Below are 19,615 nucleotides of genomic sequence, written 5' to 3' on the forward strand. Positions count from 1 at the left end.
CCCACACATTTTCTAAAGGATTGAGGTCAGGACTTTGTGATGGCCACTCCAATACCTTGACTTTGTTGTCCTTAAGCCATTTTGCCGCAACTTTGGAAGTATGCTTGGGGTCATTGTCCATTTGGAAGACCCATTTGCGACCAAGCTTTAACTTCCTGACTGATGTCTTGATGTTGCTTCATTATATCCACATAATTTTCCTTCCTCATGATGCCATCTATTTTGTGAAGTGCACCAGTCCCTCCTGCAGCAAAGCACCCCCACAGCATGATGCTGCCACCCCCGTGCTTCACGGTTGGGATGGTGTTCTTCGGCTTGCAAGCAACCCCCTTTTTCCTCCAAACATAACAATGGTCATTATGGCCAAACAGTTCTATTTTTGTTTCATCAGACCAGAGGACATTTCTCCAAAAAGTACGATCTTTGTCCCCATGTGCAGTTGCAAACCGTAGTCTGGCTTTTTTATGGCGGTTTTGGAGCAGTGGCTTCTTCCTTGCTGAGCGGCCTTTCAGTTTATGTTGATATAGGACTCGTTTTACTGTGGATATAGATACTTTTGTACCTGTTTCCTCCAGCATCTTCACAAGGTCCTTTGCTGTTGTTCTGGGATTTATTTGCACTTTTCGCACCAAAGTACGTTCATCTCTAGGAGACAGAGGTCTTGGCTGATTTCTTTTGATTTTTTCCATGATGTCAAGCAAAGAGGCACTGAGTTTGAAGATAGGCCTTGTACCTCTGTAGCTCAGCTGGTAGAGCACGGTGCTTGTAACGCCAAGGTAGTGACATCATTTTCTGGAATTTTCCAAGCTGTTTAAAGGCACAGTCAACTTTGTATATGTAAACTTCTGACCCACTGGAATTGTGATACAGTGAATTATAAGTGAAATAATCTGTCTGTAAACAATTATTGGAAAAATTGTCCTAACCGACTTGCCAAAACTATAGAGTTTTAACAAGAAATTTGTGGAGTGGTTGAAAAACGAGTTTTAATGACTCCAACCTAAGTGTATGTAAACTTCCGACTTCAACTGTATGTAATGTAAGTGCCTTAATGTGTTTGGACCCCAGGAAGAGAAGCTGCTGCCTTGGCAGGAACTAATGGGGATCCATAATAAACCACAGGAAGAGTAGCTGCTGCCTTGGCAGGAACTAATGGGGATCCATAATAAACCCCAGGAAGAGTAGCTGCTGCCTTGGCAGGAACTAATGGGGATCCATAATAAACCCCAGGAAGAGTAGCTGCTGCCTTGGCAGGAACTAATGGGGATCCATAATAAACCCCAGGAAGAGTAGCTGCTGCCTTGGCAGGAACTAATGGGGATCCATAATAAACCCCAGGAAGAGTAGCTGCTGCCTTTTTATTTTTATTTTTTTATTTCACCTTTATTTAACCAGGTAAGCCAGTTGAGAACAGGTTCTCATTTACAACTGCGACCTGGCCAAGACAAAGCAAAGTAGTGCAACAAAAACAACACAGAGTTACATATGGGGTAAAAAAAACAATGGTTATCAACTGTACCGCAGAAATGGATTGTCAATCACCCTAACCCTAACCCTAACCCTAACCCGTACTCCTGAGTGGCGCAGTGGTCTAAGGCACTGCATCGAAATGGATTGTCAATCACAGAAAATAGATTTTGTAGTGGCAGCTGCAGAGAAGTAGTTGGGCATATGAGATTTTGACTTCAGAAGAGTTACAGGGTTTGTTGACTGGTGGTGTCCCATCCTGGTGGTGTCCCATCCTGGTGGTGTCCCATCCTGGTGGTGTCCCATCCTGGTGGTGTCCCATCCTGGTGGTGCAGGAACGGATAGGGTCAAAGTAGTGGAATGGGGTAGTGGGTTGTTAATGGGTGTCGGATCAGTTGGAATGGTTTTTAGCTTTTCCTTGTCCCATGTTGTATCACAGTATAATGTATTTATATTATAGTCCAGCTGGGGGCGGTAATGCAACACATTGGATGCCAGCCGCCGTTAAACTCTGAAGAAGAAGAAGTCAACACAGCAGAAGTTAACAAAATGGCCTCGCTTCCCTTCGTTCGAGTTGCTCTACTTGTGTCGTTTTCAGTTCTTTTGACAGTAGTGTTGGGGTTCGGACTCCCAGCTCTGCTGAATGCCGTCGCTAAATGCTGTGGTTTTCCTGAGACCAGCGTAACAGAGTGCATAGTCGGGGTGTATTTCATTTTTGTACTGTACGTCGCGACACCACGGATCCCCAGAGGATCGATAGAGGTACAGAAGCCTAAAATATCTCACCTGTACTGTGTACCACTGAACGTCGAATGCCTTTTTATGTGTTGTGGTTTTGCATTTTATTCCACACTGTCTCTAAACTATGCTGATTTAAAGTTGAATAAAGCAGATAAGATATTAATTCATTCAATAATAATCTATTATGAAAGATTGGTCCTCTGTAGCTCAATTGGTAGAGCATGGCGCTTGTAACGCCAGGGTAGTGGGTTCGATCCCCGGGACCACCCATACGTAAAAATGTATGCGCACATGACTGTAAGTCGCTTTGGATAAAAGCGTCTGCTAAATGGCATATTAAAAAAAATTGCATATAAAAGTAGCCCACAATAGTCTGAAATAATGTTGTCAATTCCACAAAGCAGTGCAGTTTCTCAGCTTGCTGTTGCAACTTGCACTCAATTCAAACCCTTTAAAATGACACAGTTTGTGTTGGGTAATCTTACACAGTTTGTCCATGTTGCAGGTAAAGGGAAAGTCAGTATTCATCACAGGCTGTGACAGTGGGTTTGGTCATGCTACAGCTAAACACCTCCACAAACTGGGCTTCACTGTCTTTGCTGGATGCCTGTTCAAGGTAATGTTATTAGTTTATATTTAGGTAAAATGTCTTCTACCCAAACGTTGATAATGCATTAATTAGACTCTAAGGAAATGGGAAAGTAGGATTTCTGTCTGTAAAATAATAGGCTGGAGCTGTAGACGCTGAGTTTGTGCTCATTGTTGAAATATTCAGACAGCCACTGACTATATAGTCAGACAGTGTTTGAGTTCATCTGATTCGCTGCCTTTCCTCTCCAGGATAAGGGTGAGAGGGGGTCTAAGGAGCTAGAGGAGATGCAGTCAGATCGGATGAAGGTGGTTCAGCTGGATGTCTGCAGCGAGGAGCAGGTGAACAGAGCTGTGGAGTGCGTCAACTCACACCTGGACGACTCACAGAGAGGTACAGAACATCCGTCTCTCTCACTGCCAGACATCAGTGAAAACATGTTTTAAGATATTTTTGCAAATTATTGAAAATGAAGTACAGAAATCTAATTTATTCACACCCCTGAGGCAATACTTTGTAGAAGCACCTTTGGCGGCGATTACAGCTTTGAGTCGTCTTGGGTATGTCTGTATCGGCTTTGCACATCTGGATTTGGGGATTTTCTCCCGTTCTTCCTTGCAGATTTTCTCAAGCTCTGTTAAGTTCGATGGGGAGCGGCGGTGAACAGCAATCTTGAAGTCTTTCAATGGGATTCATGTCTGGGCTTTGGCTGGGCCACTCAAGGACTCTCACATTCTTGTTCTAAAGCCATTCCAGCGTTGCTTTAGCTGTATGATTGGGGTCATTGTCCTGTTGGAATGTAAATCTTCGCCCCAGTCTAAGGTCATTTTCACTCTGAAGCAGGTTCTCATTCAGGATTTGCCTGTATTTGGCTCCATTCATTGTTCCCTCTATCCTTACCAGTCACCCAGTCCCTGCCGCTGAAAAGCATCCCCATAGCATGATGCTGCCACCACCATGCTTCACGGTACGGATGGTGTTAGAAAGGTGATCTGTGCCTGGTTTTCAGGCTCTTTGCAATCAGGCCAAAGAGTTACATTTTTGTCTCATCAGGCCACAGAATCTTTTGCCTTATGCTCAGTCTATCACGTGCCTTTTCACCAACTCCAGGCTGCTGTCATGTGCCTTTTTCTCAGGAGTAGCTTCCGTCCCATGAAGCCAAATCATGTCCAATCAATTGAATTTACCACAGGTGGACTCCAATCAAGTTGTAGAAACATCTCAAGGATGATCAATGAAAACAGGATGCACCTGAGCTCAATTTGGAGTCTCATAGCAAAGGGTCTGAATACTTACTGTATGTAAATGAGATTTCTGTATTTCATTTCCAGTAACTTTGCAAACATTTCTAAAAACATATTTTCACTTTGTCATTATGGGGTATTGTGTGTAGATGGGTAAGTAAAAAACATTCCACATTTTGTTGTGTTACAGCCTGAATTCAAAATTGATTAAATATAAGTCCAGGGGTATGAATACTTTCTGAAGGCACTCTGTGATATGGTGTCTGAGTATGTATTAAGAAGAGAATGGGCCCCAATATAGACCCATGGGGAACACTGAAGGAGACAGTGCTAATGGTTACGTTCATATCATAACCCCTCTTCTCTCCTCCCCTGACCAGGTCTGTGGGCCGTGGTGAACAACGCAGGTGTGTCTACGTTTGGCGAGGTGGAGTTTACGACCATGGAGACGTACCGCCAGGTGTCAGAGGTCAACCTGTGGGGGGTCATCAGGGTCACCAAGGCCCTCCTGCCCCTCGTCCGTAGGGCCAAAGGTCAGGCAACAGACACCAACAGACACATACAGTGGAGATAAAGTCTCCACACCCCTGTTAAAATGGCCGTTTTTTGTGATGTAAAATAATGAGACAAAGATAAATCATGTCAGAACTTTTTCCACCTTTAATGTGACCTATAATGGGAACAATTCAATTGAAAAACAAACTGAAATCTTCGAGGGGGGAAAAATGACAAATGAAAAGCTTACAATAACCTGGTTGCATCAGTGTGCACACCCTCTTATAACTGGGGATGTGGCTGTGATCAGAATTAACCAATCACATTCAAACTCATGTTAAATAGAAGTCATTACACACCTGCCATCATTTAAAGGGACTCTGATTAATCACAAATAAAGTTCAGCTGTTCTAGTAGGATTTTCCTGACATTTTCTTAGTTGCATCTCAGAGCAAAAACCATGGTCCGCAGAGAGCTTCCAAGGCATCAGAGGGATGTCATTGTTGAAAGATATCAGTCAGGAGAAGGGTACAAAATAATTTCCAAAGCATTACATATACCATGGAACACAGTGAAGACAGTCATCATCAAGTGGAGAAAATATGGCACAACAGAGACATTACCAAGAACTGGACGTCCCTCCAAAATTTATGAAAAGAGGAGAAGAAAAACTGGTCGGGGAGGCTTCCAAGAGGCCTACAGCAACATTAAAGGAACTGCAGGAATTTCTGGCAAGTACTGGCTGTGTGCTACATGTGACAACAATCTCCCGTATTCTTCATATGAATGGGCTATGGGGTAGGGTGGCAAGACGGAAGCCTTTTCTTACAAAGAAAAACATCCAAGCCCGGCTGAAGTTTGCAAAAACAAGTGGGAAGTCCCCCCAAAACACGTGGGAAAATGTGTTATGGTCTGATGAAACCAAGGTTGAACTTTTTGGCCATAATTCCAAAAGGTATGTTTGGTGCAAAAACAACACTGCACATCACCCAAAGAACACCATACCCACAGTGAAGCATGGTGGTGGCAGCATCATGCTTTGGGGCTGTTTTTCTTCAGCTGGAACCGGGGCCTTAGTCAAGGTGGAGGGAATTATGAACAGTTCCAAATACCAGTGACAGGACTCTGCACACTCACACACTCTGACACTCCAACACACACACATTTATACTGACTCTACACACACTCACACCCAATCATCAAATACACTGCTGCTACTCTGTTTATATCATATATCCTGATGCCTCGTCACCTTACCCCAATACATATCTACAATGAGGGAAAAAAGTATTTGATCCCCTGCTGATTTTGTATGTTTGCCCACTGACAAAGACATGATCAGTCTATAATTTTAATGGTAGGTTTATTTGAACAGTGAGAGACAGAATAACAACAAAAAAATCCAGAAAAACGCATGCCAAAAATGTTATAAATTGATTACATTTTAATGAAGGAAATAAGTATTTGACCCCCTCTCAATCAGAAAGATTTCTGGCTCCCAGGTGTCTTTTATACAGGTAACGAGCTGAGATTAGGAGCACACTCTTAAAGGGAGTGCTCCTATTCTCAGTTTGTTACCTGTATAAAAGACACCTGTCCACAGAAGCAATCAATCAATCAGATTCCAAACTCTCCACCATGGCCAAGACCAAAGAGCTCTCTAAGGATGTCAGGGACAAGATTGTAGACCTACACAAGGCTGGAATGGGCTACAAGACCATCGCCAAGCAGCTTGGTGAGAAGGTGACAACAGTTGGTGTGATTATTCGCAAATGGAAGAAACACAAAATAACTGTCAATCTCCCTCGGCCTGGGGCTCCATGCAAGATCTCACCTCGTGGAGTTGCAATGATCATGAGAACGGTGAGAAATCAGCCCAGAACTACACGGGAGGATCTTGTCAATGATCTCAAGGCAGCTGGGACCATAGTCACCAAGAAAACAATTGGTAACACACTACGCCGTGAAGGACTGAAATCCTGCAGAGCCCACAAGGTCCCCCTGCTCAAGAAAGCACATATACAGGCCCGTCTGAAGTTTGCCAATGAACATCTGAATGATTCAGAGGAGAACTGGGTAAAAGTGTTGTGGTCAGATGAGAAGAGCTCTTTGGCATCAACTCAACTCGCCGTGTTTGGAGGAGGAGGAATGCTGCCTATGACCCCAAGAACACCATCCCCACCGTCAAACATGGAGGTGGAAACATTATGCTTTGGGGGTGTTTTTCTGCTAAGGGGACAGGACAACTTCACCGCATCAAAGGGACGATGGACGGGGCCATGTACCGTCAAATCTTGGGTGAGAACCTCCTTCCCTCAGCCAGGGCATTGAAAATGGGTCGTGGATGGGTATTCCAGCATGACAATGACCCAAAACACACGGCCAAGGCAACAAAGGAGTGGCTCAAGAAGAAGCACATTAAGGTCCTGGAGTGGCCTAGCCAGTCTCCAGACCTTAATCCCATAGAAAATCTGTGTAGGGAGCTGAAGGTTCGAGTTGCCAAACGTCAGCCTCGAAACCTTAATGACTTGGAGAAGATCTGCAAAGAGGAGTGGGACAAAATCCCTCCTGAGATGTGTGCAAACCTGGTGGCCAACTACAAGAAACGTCTGACCTCTGATTGCCAACAAGGGTTTTGCCACCAAGTACTAAGTCATGTTTTGCAGAGGGGTCAAATACTTATTTCCCTCATTTAAAATGCAAATCAATTTATAACATGCGTTTTTCTGGATTTTTTTGTTGTTATTCTGTCTCTCACTGTTCAAATAAACCTACCATTAAAATTATAGACTGATCATGTCTTTGTCAGTGGGCAAACGTACAAAATCAGCAGGGGATCAAATATTTTTTCCCCTCACTGTACCTCCATCACTCCAGTATCCTTGCACATTGATAATATGGTATTGGAACTGACCCTGTATATAGTCACCTTACCCCTATACATATCTACCTCCATCACTCCAGTATCCCTGCACATTGTTAATATGGCACAGGAACTGACCCTGTACAGTGCCTTCGGAAAATATTAAGACCTCTAGACGTTTTCCACATTTTGTTACGTTACAGCCTTATTGTAAAATTGATTCCTCATCAATCTACACACAATACCCCATAATGACAAAGCGAAAACAGAAATACCTTATTTACATAAGTATTCAGACCCTTTGCTATGAGACTCGAAATTGAGCTCAGGTGCATCCTGTTTCCATTGATCATCCTTGAGATGTTTCTACAACTTGATTGGAGTCCACCTGTGGTAAATTCAATTGATTGGACATGATTTGGAAAGGCACACACCTGTCTATATAAGGTCCCATAGTTGACAGTTCATGTCAGAGCAATAACCAAGCCGTGAGTTCGATGGAATTGTCTTTAGAGCTCCGAGACAGGATTGTGTCGAGGCACAGATCTGGGGAAGGGTGCCAAAAAATGTCTGCAGCATTGAAAGTCCCCAAGTACACATTGGCCTCCATCATTCTTAAAAGGAATATGTTTTTTAGAACCACCAAGACTCTTCCTAGAGCTGGCCGCCCGGACAAACTGAGCAATCGCGGGAGAAGGGCCTTGGTCAGAGAGGTGACCACGAACCCGATGGTCACTCTGACATTGCTCCAGAGTTCCTCTGTGGAGATGGGAGAACCTTCCAGAAGGACAACCATCTTCATAGCACTCCACCAATCAGGCCTTTATGGTAGAGTGGCCAGACAGAAGCCACTCCTCAGTAAAAGGCACATGACAGCCCGCTTGGAGTTTTCCAAAAGGCAACTAAAGGACTCTCAAATCATGAGAAACAAGATTCTCTGGTCTGATTAAACCAAGATTGAACTCTTTGGCCGGAATGCCAAGTGTCACGTCTGGAGGAAACCTGGCACCATCCCTACGGTGAAGCATGGTGGTGGCAGCATCATGCTGTGGGGATGTTTTTCGGCAGCAGGGACTGGGAGACTAGTTAGGATCGAGGGAAAGATGAACAGAGCAAAGTACAGAGAGATCCTTGATGAAAACCTGCTCCGGAGCGCTCAGGACCTCAGACTGGGGCGAAGGTTCACCTTCCAAATCAAATCAAATCAAATTTTATTGGTCACATGCGCCGAATACAACAGGTGCAGACATTACAGTGAAATGCTTACTTACAGCCCTTAACCAACAGTGCATTTATTTTAAACAAAACAAGTAAGAATAAAACAACAACAAAAAAGGTGTTGAGAAAAAAAGAGCAGAAGTAAAATAAAGTGACAGTAGGGAGGCTATATATACAGGGGGGTACCGTTGCAGAGTCAATGTGCGGGGGCACCGGCTTGTTGAGGTAGTTGAGGTAATATGTACATGTGGGTAGAGTTAAAGTGACTATGCATAAATACTTAACAGAGTAGCAGCAGCGTAAAAAGGATGGGGTGGGGGGGCAGTGCAAATAGTCCGGGTAGCCATGATTAGCTGTTCAGGAGTCTTATGGCTTGGGGGTAGAAGCTGTTGAGAAGTATTTTGGACCTAGACTTGGCACTCCGGTACCGCTTGCCGTGCGGTAGCAGAGAGAACAGTCTATGACTAGGGTGGCTGGAGTCTTTGACAATTTTGAGGGCCTTCCTCTGACACCGCCTGGTATAGAGGTCCTGGATGGCAGGAAGCTTTTCCCCAGTGATGTACAGGACAACGACCCTAAGCGCACAGCCAAGACAACACAGGAGTGGCTTCGGGACAAGTCTCTGAATGTCCTTAAGTGGTCCAGCCAGAGACCGGACTTGAACCCGATCTAACATCTCTGGAGAGACCTGAAAATAGCTGTGCAGCGACGCTCCCCATCCAACCTGACAGAGCTTGAGAGGATCTGCAGAGAAGAATGGGAGAAACTCCCCAAATACAGGTGTGCCAAGCTTGTAGCGTCATACCCAAGAAGACTCGAGGCTGTAAACGCTGCCAAAGGTGCTTCAACAAAGTACTGAGTAAAGGGTCTGAATAATTAATACTTAACAAAAAGTAATACAGCTGCACCATCGAGAGCATCCTGACTGGTTGCATCACCGCCTGATATAGCAACTGCTCGGCCTCCGACCGCAAGGCACTACAGAGGGTACTGCGTACGGCCCAGTACATCACTGGGGCCAAGCTTCCTGCCATCCAGGACCTCTATACCAGGCGGTGTCAGAGGAAGGCCCTACAAATTGTCAAACTCCAGCCACCCTAATCATAGACTGTTCTCTCTGCTACCGCACGGCAAGCGGTACCGGAGTGCCAAGTCTAGGTCCAAAAGACTTCTCAACAGCTTCTACCCCCAAGCCATAAGACTCCTGAACAGCTAATCATGGCTACCCGGACTATTTGCACTGCCCCCCCCCCCCCCCCACCACCCCCCACCCCCACCCCCTCTTTTACGCTGCTGCTACTCTGTTAATTATCTATGCATAGTCACTTTAACTCTACCCACATGTACATATTACCTCAATTACCTCGACTAACCGGTGCCCCCGCACATTGACTCTGTACCGGTACCCCCCTGTATATAGCCTCCCTACTGTTATTTCCCATTGACTCTGTACCGGTACCCCCTGTATATAGCCTCCCTACTGTTATTTTACTGCTGCTCTTTAATTATTATTTAAATTTTTTAGTTATCTATACTTTTCTTAACTGCATTGTTGGTTAAGGGCTTGTAAGTAAGCGTTTCACTGTAAGGTCTACACCTGTTGTATTCGGCGCATTTGACAAATTCAATTTTATTTGAAATGGCACATTAATGTTTTATAAATAAGCATCATTTTCTCAACCTGTTTTTGTCATTGTGTGTAGATTGATGAGGGGGGGGGGGAAACAATTTAATCAATTTTAGAATAAGGTTGTAACGTAACAAAATTTGGAAAAAGTCAAGGGGTCTGAATACTTTCCGAATGCACTGTAGGTAATAACCTAATGCCACTGTGTTGTTAAATAGGTATTTATCTATATAATAACCTAATGCCACTGTGTTGTTAAATAGGTATTTATCTATATAATAACCTAATGCCACTGTGTTGTTAAATAGGTATTTATCTATGTAATAACCTAATGCCACTGTGTTGTTAAATAGGTATTTATCTATGTAATAACCTAATGCCACTGTGTTGTTAAATAGGTATTTATCTATGTAATAACCTAATGCCACTGTGTTGTTAAATAGGTATTTATCTATATAATAACCTAATGCCACTGTGTTGTTAAATAGGTATTTATCTATATAATAACCTAATGCCACTGTGTTGTTAAATAGGTATTTATCTATGTAATAACCTAATGCCACTGTGTTGTTAAATAGGTATTTATCTATGTAATAACCTAATGCCACTGTGTTGTTAAATAGGTATTTATCTATGTAATAACCTAATGCCACTGTGTTGTTAAATAGGTATTTATCTATGTAATAACCTAATACCACTGTGTTGTTAAATAGGTATTTATCTATGTAATAACCTAATGCCACTGTGTTGTTAAATAGGTATTTATCTATATAATAACCTAATGCCACTGTGTTGTTAAATAGGTATTTATCTATATAATAACCTAATGCCACTGTGTTGTTAAATAGGTATTTATCTATATAATAACCTAATGCCACTGTGTTGTTAAATAGGTATTTATCTATGTAATAACCTAATGCCACTGTGTTGTTAAATAGGTATTTATCTATATAATAACCTAATGCCACTGTGTTGTTAAATAGGTATTTATCTATGTAATAACCTAATGCCACTGTGTTGTTAAATAGGTATTTATCTATGTAATAACCTAATGCCACTGTGTTGTTAAATAGGTATTTATCTATGTAATAACCTAATGCCACTGTGTTGTTAAATAGGTATTTATCTATGTAATAACCTAATGCCACTGTGTTGTTAAATAGGTATTTATCTATGTAATAACCTAATGCCACTGTGTTGTTAAATAGGTATTTATCTATGTAATAACCTAATGCCACTGTGTTGTTAAATAGGTATTTATCTATGTAATAACCTAATGCCACTGTGTTGTTAAATAGGTATTTATCTATGTAATAACCTAATGCCACTGTGTTGTTAAATAGGTATTTATCTATGTAATAACCTAATGCCACTGTGTTGTTAAATAGGTATTTATCTATGTAATAACCTAATGCCACTGTGTTGTTAAATAGGTATTTATCTATGTAATAACCTAATGCCACTGTGTTGTTAAATAGGTATTTATCTATATAATAACCTAATGCCACTGTGTTGTTAAATAGGTATTTATCTATGTAATAACCTAATGCCACTGTGTTGTTAAATAGGTATTTATCTATGTAATAACCTAATGCCACTGTGTTGTTAAATAGGTATTTATCTATATAATAACCTAATGCCACTGTGTTGTTAAATAGGTATTTATCTATGTAATAACCTAATGCCACTGTGTTGTTAAATAGGTATTTATCTATGTAATAACCTAATGCCACTGTGTTGTTAAATAGGTATTTATCTATATAATAACCTAATGCCACTGTGTTGTTAAATAGGTATTTATCTATGTAATAACCTAATGCCACTGTGTTGTTAAATAGGTATTTATCTATGTAATAACCTAATGCCACTGTGTTGTTAAATAGGTATTTATCTATATAATAACCTAATGCCACTGTGTTGTTAAATAGGTATTTATCTATGTAATAACCTAATGCCACTGTGTTGTTAAATAGGTATTTATCTATGTAATAACCTAATGCCACTGTGTTGTTAAATAGGTATTTATCTATATAATAACCTAATGCCACTGTGTTGTTAAATAGGTATTTATCTATATAATAACCTAATGCCACTGTGTTGTTAAATAGGTATTTATCTATGTAATAACCTAATGCCACTGTGTTGTTAAATAGGTATTTATCTATATAATAACCTAATGCCACTGTGTTGTTAAATAGGTATTTATCTATATAATAACCTAATGCCACTGTGTTGTTAAATAGGTATTTATCTATGTAATAACCTAATGCCACTGTGTTGTTAAATAGGTATTTATCTATATAATAACCTAATGCCACTGTGTTGTTAAATAGGTATTTATCTATATAATAACCTAATGCCACTGTGTTGTTAAATACGTATTTATCTATATAATAACCTAATGCCACTGTGTTGTTAAATAGGTATTTATCTATATAATAACCTAATGCCACTGTGTTGTTAAATAGGTATTTATCTATGTAATAACCTAATGCCACTGTGTTGTTAAATAGGTATTTATCTATGTAATAACCTAATGCCACTGTGTTGTTAAATAGGTATTTATCTATATAATAACCTAATGCCACTGTGTTGTTAAATAGGTATTTATCTATATAATAACCTAATGCCACTGTGTTGTTAAATAGGTATTTATCTATGTAATAACCTAATGCCACTGTGTTGTTAAATAGGTATTTATCTATATAATAACCTAATGCCACTGTGTTGTTAAATAGGTATTTATCTATGTAATAACCTAATGCCACTGTGTTGTTAAATAGGTATTTATCTATATAATAACCTAATGCCACTGTGTTGTTAAATAGGTATTTATCTATGTAATAACCTAATGCCACTGTGTTGTTAAATAGGTATTTATCTATATAATAACCTAATGCCACTGTGTTGTTAAATAGGTATTTATCTATGTAATAACCTAATGCCACTGTGTTGTTAAATAGGTATTTATCTATATAATAACCTAATGCCACTGTGTTGTTAAATAGGTATTTATCTATGTAATAACCTAATGCCACTGTGTTGTTAAATAGGTATTTATCTATGTAATAACCTAATGCCACTGTGTTGTTAAATAGGTATTTATCTATATAATAACCTAATGCCACTGTGTTGTTAAATAGGTATTTATCTATATAATAACCTAATGCCACTGTGTTGTTAAATAGGTATTTATCTATGTAATAACCTAATGCCACTGTGTTGTTAAATAGGTATTTATCTATATAATAACCTAATGCCACTGTGTTGTTAAATAGGTATTTATCTATGTAATAACCTAATGCCACTGTGTTGTTAAATAGGTATTTATCTATGTAATAACCTAATGCCACTGTGTTGTTAAATAGGTATTTATCTATATAATAACCTAATGCCACTGTGTTGTTAAATAGGTATTTATCTATGTAATAACCTAATGCCACTGTGTTGTTAAATAGGTATTTATCTATATAATAACCTAATGCCACTGTGTTGTTAAATAGGTATTTATCTATGTAATAACCTAATGCCACTGTGTTGTTAAATAGGTATTTATCTATATAATAACCTAATGCCACTGTGTTGTTAAATAGGTATTTATCTATGTAATAACCTAATGCCACTGTGTTGTTAAATAGGTATTTATCTATATAATAACCTAATGCCACTGTGTTGTTAAATAGTTATTTATCTATGTAATAACCTAATGCCACTGTGTTGTTAAATAGGTATTTATCTATGTAATAACCTAATGCCACTGTGTTGTTAAATAGGTATTTATCTATGTAATAACCTAATGCCACTGTGTTGTTAAATAGGTGTTTATCTATGTAATAACCTAATGCCACTGTGTTGTTAAATAGGTATTTATCTATGTAATAACCTAATGCCACTGTGTTGTTAAATAGGTATTTATCTATGTAATAACCTAATGCCACTGTGTTGTTAAATAGGTATTTATCTATGTAATAACCTAATGCCACTGTGTTTTTAAATAGGTATTTATCTATATAATAACCTAATGCCACTGTGTTGTTAAATAGGTATTTATCTATATAATAACCTAATGCCACTGTGTTGTTAAATAGGTATTTATCTATGTAATAACCTAATGCCACTGTGTTGTTAAATAGGTATTTATCTATGTAATAACCTAATGCCACTGTGTTGTTAAATAGGTATTTATCTATGTAATAACCTAATGCCACTGTGTTGTTAAATAGGTATTTATCTATATAATAACCTAATGCCACTGTGTTGTTAAATAGGTATTTATCTATGTAATAACCTAATGCCACTGTGTTGTTAAATAGGTATTTATCTGTGTAATAACCTAATGCCACTGTGTTGTTGCAGGTCGTGTGGTCAACCTGGCCAGTATGTATGGGCGGATGGGCAATGCCCTGCGTTCTCCGTACTGCGTGTCAAAATATGGCGTGGAAGCGTTCTCCGACTGTCTACGTTACGAGATGAAGGCCTGGGGGGTCAAGGTCTCCGTCATCGAGCCGGGGAACTTCATTGTGGCCACGGGCATCCTGACGCGGGACATTGTGGCGACCACGGCTGACAAACTGTGGAGAGAGGCGCCCCCTGGTGTCCAGGAGGACTATGGCCACGCCCACTTCGACAGACACATGGCGATGATGAGGTCGTACTGTAGCAGCGGACAGAAGGATGTCCAACCCGTCCTAGATGACATCACCGACGCCATCACGTCACACCGCCCGTTCACGCGCTACAACCCCATGGAGCCTCATTGGTGGATCAGGATGCAGGTGATGACACACCTGCCTGCCGTCATCGCTGACCGCCTCTACTTCTGATTGGGAGGATTTCCATACGTACAGTACATCATATGGCATTAGGGTTCCGTTTCACTTTAAAGTCTTAAATTGGGGAATTCCCAATGGAAAATTACAAGCTATCGATTCTCAATTTGTGAATTTAATTTGAATGAATTACCTGAATTGACTGATTTTAAGAATTTCTGTTGGATCATTGGTTCCAGAGACCGTTGCTGTAGCTAAGGATTCCTTGACACTGGAAATCACAAAGTGATTGAGCCTTTATTAACAATATGCACTGTTGTCTTATCTTAAATATATATATAGTATTCACCCTCTTGGATTTCTTCACATTTTGTGTTACAAAGTGGGATTAAAGTGGATTTCATTTTCATTTTTTGAAAAAAAACGATTTATACAAAATACTGAAGTGGAAAAAATTATATAAAATTTTCTTAAGTAATGAAAAATGAAGCGCTAATATTTAAGTGATAATGAGAAGCCGGTGTTTGGAGGATATATTGGCACGGGTGTTGTTAGGACCGAGGAGAACACCGGCTTCGAGGGCATTATCACTTTTATACAACGGGTTACATATTTATTCATACCATTTCATCCTTCCACGAGATATAGTCCTGACACAAATCTCCCAAGCCGGCTGGTCGTTCGTTCTAAATGTTCCGTTGCCATAATGGCTGGCAATGATCTTATCCCTCGCTAGCTAGCCAACTACGGCTAACACAGTCGCGTCAAACAGTGGAGCCAGAATAACAGCAAAGTAGCTGCATTTGCGTTTAAGCTGTTTTCTAGTGTGTTTTTTGTTTTGTTGGGATACATCTATAACAATGAGCTAATGATTTGCAATTTCACCTGGCATAGAACATTAGCTCTCTTGCCAGGTCACTGTTCAGAAGAGATAGCAAACTACACAGCTAACACAATCACTACACAGCTAACACCATCACTACACAGCTAACACCATCACTACACAGCTAACACCATCACTACACAGCTAACACAATCACTACACAGCTAACACAATCACTTTAAACTGAAGCTGGAATGACATAAAAAAATAGCTGCATTTCGTGTTTTTCTATTGACATTTCTTTGTATATATCCATAAAAATGATGCTGATTCATGATTTAGACTGCCTGTCTGCCTGTCTGTCTGCCTGTCTGTCTGCCTGTCTCGTCCTGACTCCCGACACGTTCATTACTGTGGGACAGCTGGAGATCAAATGTCAATATTGAAACAACGTTGCAAATGTCGGAGAGACAGACAGCAAGGTTACTACAAATCTCCACTGTTGAAATCCAAAGGCTAGCGTAAAAGAATGTGAGATAATGTCTAGATGCTTTTTACAGTGTAGATATAGTATATAAATTGCCTGGCTGGGCTGATGAGACAGTGGATTGTGCAGTCAGATGGAACGGAGTAAATAGGCATTTTAACGTCATAGATTTAGCAGGTGGCAACTTGTGGAATAGACACGGGCTGGAATGCAGTTTTAACCAATCAGCATCCAGGATTAGACCCACCCGTATAAACCTTGATTTAGATAAGGATTCACCCCCCTGAGTCAATACACGTTAGAAACACCTTTGGCAGCGAATACAGCTGTGAGTCTTCTTGGGTTGGTATCTAAGGGGCCGATTCAGACTTAGGAAATGTACACCTTTCTATGCAATTCTCAGTAGTTGGTATTCAGACTTACCCTATGCCAGCGTGGAATGGTTCCATTACACCTTATGTGGACATTGCCATTGGCTGCACAGAGTCTCATTAACAGAAATCCCATGCAGTCTTGTTTAGTTCAAACACAGGAATGAGATGTAATCTACACCTCCATTAGGATGATAGAAATCCTCATTATTTTGTTGAATGATTTTTTAAATGTGTGTGTAATTATTTCTATATAACACGTTCTTGCTCTGAACTTCTAAGGCAGGTGTGGCTTCGTGACAATGATTCGCAAGAGTAGAGCTCACCGATTTTCCGCTCCAACAGCAGTTCCACCTCCGCTATGCGGGTGTCTGCTATCAGCGGTTAACGCTTGATGTGATTGAATCTAGGCCTTATGCAACAAGCAGTGATGCTGCTGTATGTGGCTGCTATGGAAGTAAACTGTGTGATCAGGTGATCAGGGGTGTATTCATTATTACTTCTGCCGATTCTGTTACAAAACGTTTCTTAAGCATATGGAGCGAAACCTGAATTTGTCCAATAGAAACTCTAGTTTTATTAGCAAAACAAAACGTTTTGCAACTGTTTGGACTAATGATGACACCCTAGGTCAGCTAGATGCAGGCAGGAGTGTGCAAGGCGGTACTGAATGTGTCAATGTCTGTCACCTTGATTACTCAAATTCTTCTCTCGACCTGTGCACCTACGTTGTAAACTTTCATTCATAGGCTAGGTTGTAGCAACCTCATGATGGGTATAGGGAAAAATGTGAGTATCATTTAGTAGCCTAAACCTATCGATGTTACATTGAACTGGGTGAATGGAAGATGAATGAGTTTCCTTCCTTCAGCTCAGTTCAGAAGGACGACTGTATACTTGTGTCTGGGTGGATATGAGGCTTTCAAAATGACAGTCCTTCAATATGCTGTAATAGAAATAAGGCCTCATACAGGATGCATGTTTGAATAGTTTAGTTGTGGAGTAACTACAATGTCGTTGATCCATCCTCAGTTATCTCCTGTCACAGCCATTCAACTCAGTAGCTATTTTAAAATCACCAAGGGCCTCGTGGTAACATCCCTGAGCAGTTTCCTTCCGTCAGCTCAGTTCAGAAGGACGACTCTATACTTGTTGTGTCTGGGTGGATATGAGCCTTTCAAAGAAGCTCCCTGGTCTTTGTAGTTTAATCTGTGCTTGAAATGCAATAGTTGATTGAGGGACCTTCCAGATGTATGTATGTATGGGGGACAGAGGAAGGGGTAGTCATTCAAAAATAATGTCAACCGCTCTTATTTCAAACAGTCCATGTCATTTATTGTGGTTTGTTAAGCCACACTTTACTCCTGAACTAATTTAGGCTTGCCTAAACAAAAGGGCTGAACACTAATGCAATGACTATTTTAGTTATTTTGTTTTTATTAATTTGTTGAAATGTATTTTATCTTTGACATTATGGAGTATTTTGTGTAGATCAATAACAATAAATCACAATCAAATCCATTTCAATCCCACGCAGCAAAATATGAAACAATCCAAGGGGCTGAATACTTGAGATTAGCGCTTTAGGTGTTTGCTTTGAAGTAGCCTATGTGCTGCGGAATGACCTGTTACTGTCTGACTTGTTATAAATGATGCAGTGCCTTGACATTCGTACATGTTTCCATTCAACCATGAAAAGTGTAATCATCGAAAAGAGGAAACTAGCTGTCCAGTGTTAACTGTTGGTTCTGAGGAGCGTAACCTCTCTGTTCTACTGTTGGTTCTGAGGAGGGTAACCTCTCTCTGTTCTACTGTTGGTTCTGAGGAGGGTAACCTCTCTCTGTTCTACCGTTGGTTCTGAGGAGGGTAACCTCTCTGTTCTACTGTTGGTTCTGAGGAGGGTAACCTCTCTGTTCTACTGTTGGTTCTGAGGAGGGTAACCTCTCTGTTCTACTGTTGGTTCTGAGGAGGGTAACCTCTCTCTCTGTTCTACTGTTGGTTCTGAGGAGGGTAACCTCTCTCTCTGTTCTACTGTTGGTTCTGAGGAGGGTAACCTCTCTGTTCTACTGTTGGTTCTGAGGAGGGTAACCTGTTCTACTGTTGGTTCTGAGGAGGGTAACCTCTCTCTGTTCTACTGTTGGTTCTGAGGAGGGTAACCTCTCTCTGTTCTACCGTTGGTTCTGAGGAGGGTAACCTCTCTCTGTTCTACCGTTGGTTCTGAGGAGGGTAACCTCTCTCTGTTCTACTGTTGGTTCTGAGGAGGGTAACCTCTCTCTGTTCTACCGTTGGTTCTGAGGAGGGTAACCTCTCTCTGTTCTACTGTTGGTTCTGAGGAGGGTAACCTCTCTCTGTTCTACCGTTGGTTCTGAGGAGGGTAACCTCTCTGTTCTACTGTTGGTTCTGAGGAGGGTAACCTCTCTGTTCTACTGTTGGTTCTGAGGAGGGTAACCTCTCTGTTCTACTGTTGGTTCTGAGGAGGGTAACCTCTCTCTCTGTTCTACTGTTGGTTCTGAGGAGGGTAACCTCTCTCTCTGTTCTACTGTTGGTTCTGAGGAGGGTAACCTCTCTGTTCTACTGTTGGTTCTGAGGAGGGTAACCTGTTCTACTGTTGGTTCTGAGGAGGGTAACCTCTCTCTGTTCTACTGTTGGTTCTGAGGAGGGTAACCTCTCTCTGTTCTACCGTTGGTTCTGAGGAGGGTAACCTCTCTCTGTTCTACCGTTGGTTCTGAGGAGGGTAACCTCTCTCTGTTCTACTGTTGGTTCTGAGGAGGGTAACCTCTCTCTGTTCTACTGTTGGTTCTGAGGAGGGTAACCTCTCTCTGTTCTACTGTTGGTTCTGAGGAGGGTAACGGCTCTCTGTTCTACTGTTGGTTCTGAGGAGGGTAACCTCTCTCTGTTCTACTGTTGGTTCTGAGGAGGGT

The 19,615-nt window shown here is 40.8% G+C and overlaps 1 protein-coding gene across 1 annotated transcript; it reads left to right on the forward strand.

Annotated features, from left to right (window-relative positions):
* Positions 1-2,004: 2,004 nt before the first annotated feature.
* Positions 2,005-18,360, forward strand: bdh1 (3-hydroxybutyrate dehydrogenase, type 1). The gene is made up of 5 exons (XM_084198771.1): positions 2,005-2,229; positions 2,714-2,824; positions 3,049-3,190; positions 4,422-4,574; positions 14,601-18,360. Exons 1-5 carry the CDS (start codon positions 2,017-2,019, stop codon positions 15,065-15,067), a joined length of 1,086 nt encoding a protein of 361 aa, XP_084054897.1. The 5' UTR covers positions 2,005-2,016; the 3' UTR covers positions 15,068-18,360.
* Positions 18,361-19,615: the final 1,255 nt, after the last annotated feature.

This window comes from Coregonus lavaretus (genome assembly GCF_964263955.1).
Source record: "Coregonus lavaretus genome assembly, contig: HAP1_SCAFFOLD_378, whole genome shotgun sequence".
Taxonomy (NCBI): domain Eukaryota; kingdom Metazoa; phylum Chordata; class Actinopteri; order Salmoniformes; family Salmonidae; genus Coregonus; species Coregonus lavaretus.

What these genes read in the sequence shown, in the direction of transcription:
- bdh1 (XM_084198771.1), top strand. Translation starts at nt 2,017, where the DNA reads ATGGCCTCGCTTCCCTTCGTTCGAGTTGCTCTACTTGTGTCGTTTTCA. An exon ending in TTGCTGGATGCCTGTTCAAG is followed by an intron (nt 2,825 to 3,048) that starts GTAATGTTATTA and finishes TTTCCTCTCCAG; the next exon opens with GATAAGGGTGAGAGGGGGTC. An exon ending in CCTCGTCCGTAGGGCCAAAG is followed by an intron (nt 4,575 to 14,600) that starts GTCAGGCAACAG and finishes GTGTTGTTGCAG; the next exon opens with GTCGTGTGGTCAACCTGGCC.